This window comes from Eptesicus fuscus, chromosome 10 (genome assembly GCF_027574615.1).
Source record: "Eptesicus fuscus isolate TK198812 chromosome 10, DD_ASM_mEF_20220401, whole genome shotgun sequence".
NCBI lineage: Eukaryota > Metazoa > Chordata > Mammalia > Chiroptera > Vespertilionidae > Eptesicus > Eptesicus fuscus.
Window position 1 is genome coordinate 83,361,966 of NC_072482.1, and position 6,000 is coordinate 83,367,965.

The window sequence follows — 6,000 nt, forward strand, 5'->3', positions numbered from 1 at the left end:
ACTTCAAAGAGTAGCTCATTACTTTTTGTGTCAGGCAAGATGCACGGATTTGGAGGAATTACAAAATAATGACTAAAGTGGCATTAGTCGCCAACCCTTCTCCACAGCTCTGATCCTGAGCACTTCGGCTGAATCTGTGCTTAGATGTGTTACTGTCTGCTTTATAAAAAAAGACAGCTGATAAGCTGAACATTTTTATATCAAAAAATGTAGGTATAAGTCATTGATGGAAAGTTTTTTTTATTTTTCTAGGTACATGATAGGCTCTTAATATTCAGTTTTGTAGATCGTTGATTTTAGAATGCAATCAATATTCATATGCAGTTACAAAATTCAATGCCCATGATCCTCATTATTCCTCTACTTCCAAATTAGACATTTTTCTTCAGTTGGTAAAGCAATACCATCTGAATAGCAATTTTGGATTCATATAGGCATTAAAATTGTTGCTGAGCAGAATAAAAGAAGCAATTTTTAAAATAGGTATAACTGGAATTTGTTCTACATAATGTTTTTAAAGTAAAGAATAGACATTTATCTGAGGAAATTATGTCAATGTTCTCTGGGTCTACAATGCTTTTTAAATGTATTTCTGCAGGAAATTATAAAAATGCCCTCTGCATTAGCAAATGCCTCCTACTCTGTGTTAGTATGTGATTCATTGAACAAATATTAAATGCCTACTATGTCCCAAACTCTGTTTAGCTATTAGAGATGCTCATTATAAGCCCTCAAATGATCAGGACATGAGAAATACAAGAAAACAAGCAATCTTAATAATATGTTTAGATATTGTTGCAAAATCCATAAAGTCAATCTGGGCATGTTTCTGATTTATTTAGCAACACTTTCCTAATTGTTTATCTACTAGTAACAATTTGTGGCTATATCACATAAACACTTAAAATCTCTTATTTCATAAATAAATTTCAAAACATAATTTAATAAGATAGGTGGATGGTATCAATGTCAATTTCCTGCTTGGGATATTGCACTACAATTTTTCAAAGATGTTACCATTGGGGGAAACCAGGTGAAGGGTACATGGGATCCCTCTGCATTATTTTTAATTTTTATTTCAAACTAAAATATTTAATGGAAAAAAATTCAATATTTTAGTAAAATGATATTACATATTTTAATTCAATTGGCAGACTTACTATAGCAAAACAATATTTTCTATTTTCAACTTACTATGAAGTAGTCCTATAGTCTGATACTCATGCAACTTACATAAGCTCTAAAATTTGCAACTACAGTGATGTGGGGTTTTTTAAAATATATTTTTATTTATTTCAGAGAGGAAGGGAGAGGGAGAGAGAGCTAGAAACATCAATAATGAGCGAATCATCAATAGGCTGCCTCCCGCAAGTCACACTAGGAATCGAGCCTGCAACCCGGGCATGTGCCCTGACCAGGAATCTAACCGTGACCTCCTGGTCATAGATTGATGCTCAACCACTGAGCAACACTGGCCAAGCTATAGTGATATTTTCATTAATAGCCTATTCAACACTGATTAAATAAACGTGTTAGAATAGAATCTACCTCTGATAAGGCTCATCTGTAAGGTAGACTGTCTTTGATGGACTCTTCTACTTTTAGCAATGGTACTCGTATTCCTCCTTAACACAGGCCTAGCTGTCATGCCATCGCTCTCAGAAACCTGTCTCTCTCCCAAGCTGCAACAACCTTGGGGGAGGGGACGAGGTATGATACTGCATCTGTTTGGTACTAGAACAAAATGAGAAATAATTCTGCATGAGATGAAGTGGAAAGAAACAGATTTTTTTTTTCCTTCCAAGATTTCGCCAAACTCTTTTCATTATTGAAAACCCAGGATTGAAGCCAGTTGACACCAATCCCTGAATAATAATCTCTTGAATAATCTCTTGCTGCTTCCCTCAGCTTTTTTTTTTCAACCCAGGCTTTTCTTTATTCCCTACTTGCTTTATTTGGCCAGCTTCCTGGTATTCCCCATACTACTAGCTTGCATTGTCATTCCCTTCCCTGGCCATCTGCAAAAAAGTCTGTCATTGTGTGACAGCCTGCAAATGGACAGGATGGAAAACACTGGGGAGTCCGTAGGTGTGCATGACTGTGAAGAGAGGCGAACCTCGCCATCTCTGAACAAGCTGCTGCCTGGGAGCCCCAGCCTCCTGGGCCAGAGCTCAGGCTTGTATCTGCACTGCCTCACTCGGCTTTCACTCCTTTCCTGGGTTGCTTTCTGCTCTGACAACAGAGCTGCTACCTGGAGGCATTGCCTAATGGGTACAGGCAAGTGGAATATCTAACATTAGGAGCCGCAAGGCTCTCTGTGGTATTATTAAAACACTTTTTAAAAGGCGGTTACTTTGCATATTGATAAGCTCGTGTTTTGAAACCTACATAACAATCTTTCTGAATGCTGTACACATCAGTAGAGGTCTATGAAGTAAGCACTTAGACGTTTATGCTAGACCATTTTTATTATCCATTCAGTAAGGGCTTATTATGTGCCAGGAAGTATTTCAAGTGCTTCATGTATATTACTTATTCATTTCCACATATTTTTTGGGGGAGGTTTTTGTTGCTGTCTCAATTCTACACATGAGGAATCCAAGACACCAAGTTTTGGTAACTTGCCAGTCATGGTCAAGGCTACCTGGCTACACAACCCATGTCCACACACATTGTGGTACAGTGCCTTGTTGTGCTCACCTTCGCTCTGCTTGTTTTCACTAATTATCATGCTCTGTTCCTCAGGCCCCATCAGTTTCTTCCAATGTGTGTACCTGAATGGTTACAATGGCTATGGATTTCAGTTTCCGGTCACTCCTGCCCAGCGCCCTGCAGAGAGCTCGGCGCCCCCGGGTTCTCCGGCACAGAAGCCACAAGGACAGTAGGCCCCATGCGCGGCCAGTGCAAGTGCTTTAAGACTGAGAATAGCAATTTCCATTTGTCCACACTGGCACAGTCGACTGAAATAAAGGAATTCGGGGAATTTCTTTGAAACTATTTTACTGTTCTGCCTGGTGTAGAAAAATAAATGGGTGAAAGGATTGAATAATCAGCACACATGTTGAAATCTGGCACTCAAAAATCGGCCATTCGTGTTTCTTGTTGGCCTGGGTGCTTATATGTTTCTACTTCCATCACCCAGGGTTGTTCACAAATTAATGTAAGGTTTACTTAATAATGGTCTTTTAAATGTAATTGACACCATTAAACAATGAAATTCCTGACATCAGTTAGGCAGGTATTTTTACATGAAAACACAGACTATGCTTTAAGTTTAAGGAGTACAGGAACTTATATAAAAGCTACTCCTTTGCATCATGGGTATCTAAACTCAATTTACCAAGAAGTTGATGTGTAATAGTTTCTCTGTATTTATGTCTGTTTCTATTTTAGTTATAACTATGCTCTAAGACCGGGTTACAGTTGCACCAAAGAGTACTATCAGTTTCTTGTGACGCTCTTTTCGAGCTCAGAATATCTCTGAAGTTTAGACACGACAAGAAGGAATATAGATGTTTGATAAATCTTTATCTCTAAGATTGTAATTAGGACATTCTTTATCTTGAATTGTATTTAGGACTTTCACTCTAGTGGAAATACAGGCAGGTCTGGTGAATGATTTGTGTAAAATACAAGCAAATGAGACGTAGAATTTTCAGATTTCTCCAGACTGTGCTCTAATGAAAAATATCACCTGGGTGAAATTTTACATCAATCACTACATTTGGATGACAGATGCAAAAGTCTTTTCATTGCACTTTAATAGGATCCTTCTGTGGAGTTAAATAGCTTTCCTTTCTCCAGAAGGAAAACTATGAATGTCATCAAAGTTGAAGGAATACATTTTAAACATAAGTGCCTCATGAGATGTCTTACTTGCTTTTTAGGGGATTGGTTATCAGTGCCAATGAAATGAATGACAGTCTTTAACTTACTTGACGACACATCATTGGGCATGACTGTTGTGGCTTTGCCATCTTTTGTCTCCCAGTGATATACACAGTTGTGTTCTTTATCACATTTTTCTAATAATTATAGAAGTCATGCTACTGTGATCTTTTCATGTTTACAGTTGCAACTCAACTTATGGCAAATTAACTCAGGAAATAAATTGAGTTATTTTTTCTAGCATTCTACTTACCTTATGGTGAGGGAGCCAGAGCCGATACTAGCCAAATGATTTCTTTTCAAGGACTGCAACTAACTAAGTTCTTTAATCCCAAGATTTAGAACACCGTCTTACTAAAATATCATTAGGCTAGGACATCAATAACATCTTCATTATTAATAATGGATTTTCAGTGACTTTTGTGAAAGAAGTTGGTCTTGGCCACATGCTGGTGGACCTAACTCACACCACAAAAGCTGATTACAATGAACCAAGATTAATGACACTCCTTACGGGGGCCTGGGAAGGTGTACTGTCAGGACTGACCAGATGGTACCAGCTCACAAAGCCCCTACATGTAGCAATAAACACTTGTGGTAGGACAATGCATAGAGTTTATTGCTCAACTGCTCCTCCAGCTTCTCTGATTTAGTGAGTAAAAGAAATAGCAAATATGATAGTTTATTTTATTTTATAGAACATAATGATTTGTTCATTAGTTCTTATATTCAATGACTATTTTTTTATTGAGTACTTAGTCTCTCGAGCACTGGGCTGTATAAGAAAAATATCAGATATAAATTCTATTACCGGTGTTATCCTGACACAATGTGTGAACTTGGAAATTTATGAAACACACTACTCTTGTTTTCCAATGTGTAAAGTAAGGATTTCAGGACAACCAACCTGATACACAGATGTACTGTGGACACTGATAAAATATCTTATAATGAATATGACATCAAAATTAATTTCTAAAATAATATTTTGGATGTTTTCTCTTTGAGTGAAATGAGCTTTTCTACATTATATTATTGTTTCTTTCACTTTCATTATGAGAACTATTTGATAAAAGTAAAATATGATAACTTATTGCAACTAGAATTTAGACAAACCAATTAGGATTAATTGTTAATAATAACTGTTAAGGCTTATCTGCTTAGAGTTACAATGATGATAGCACTTGAAAAATATTCACTAAATTCTCATCTGTTTGTATGGTTCCACCCAATAAACTATTATTGGTTCTTTCAAGTTTGTGGTTTACATTTTTTTTTTTTATTTATTTTATTTATTTATTTATTTTTTTTTTAAATTACTTTATTGATTAAGGTATCACATATTTGTCCTCAACCCCCTCCCCCCCGTTCCCTTCCCAATCCCCCCCACACGCAAGCCCCCCTCCCCCTGTTGTCCGTGATCATTGGTTAGGCTCATATGCAAGCACACAAGTCCTTTGGTTGATCTATCTCCCTTGTCCCCACCCTCCCCTACTTTCCCTCTGAGGTCTGACAGTCTGATGGATGCTGTTCTTGTTCTTCAGTCTATGTTGTTCATCTTTTCCCCTAGATGAGTGAGCTCATGTGATACTAGGAATACACTTATAGGAACTGAAAATGAGACAAGCAATAATGGTTATGCTGAGAGGCAAATGAATCAGTCTGTAGTGAGTTTCTTTCTGGGCCAACAGTTCTTTTGAGTCCGGTTTCTATGTCCAACAGTTGTTAATGTGTTCATAACAGCAATGATATTTCAGTTCTGGATGGTGGACAAATGGTGGTATTGCAGGTCTGACCCTCTCTGGTTTGGTCCTGGGCAATCTGCAGTGACGCATATCTGCTGACTGCTAGTATGGCAAGGCATCATCAGCGTCTTCCATCTCTGGACTGTTTCTCTTCTGACTTCATGGCTGGAGCACTCCTGTCAATTCCTCTCTATTGCAGGAATCCACATGTCTCGGAGTTGTTTTCTGAAAATATACAAACATATTCTCGACCAAAAGTTAATAAAGGAATATTTTCTATGAATTTGATTTGCGATCCTTTTTCATTTTTTTGCCCAAATGATTTTCCTTTGGCTTGTTTTGACACCATGTATGTTTTACCTGGGTG

General features: G+C 37.4%; 1 protein-coding gene across 4 annotated transcripts in view; it reads left to right on the plus strand.

The window, feature by feature from the left end:
- Positions 1-5,143, plus strand: part of TRDN (triadin) — a 280,530-nt gene extending 275,387 nt beyond the window's left edge. For all 4 annotated transcript variants that reach the window (XM_054721940.1, XM_054721941.1, XM_054721942.1 and 1 more), the window contains one exon: positions 2,746-5,143. In XM_054721940.1, the coding sequence (XP_054577915.1) occupies positions 2,746-2,885 (140 nt within the window). In that variant the 3' untranslated portion in view covers positions 2,886-5,143. The remainder of the gene's footprint in view (positions 1-2,745) is intronic.
- The last annotated feature ends 857 nt before the right edge of the window (positions 5,144-6,000 follow it).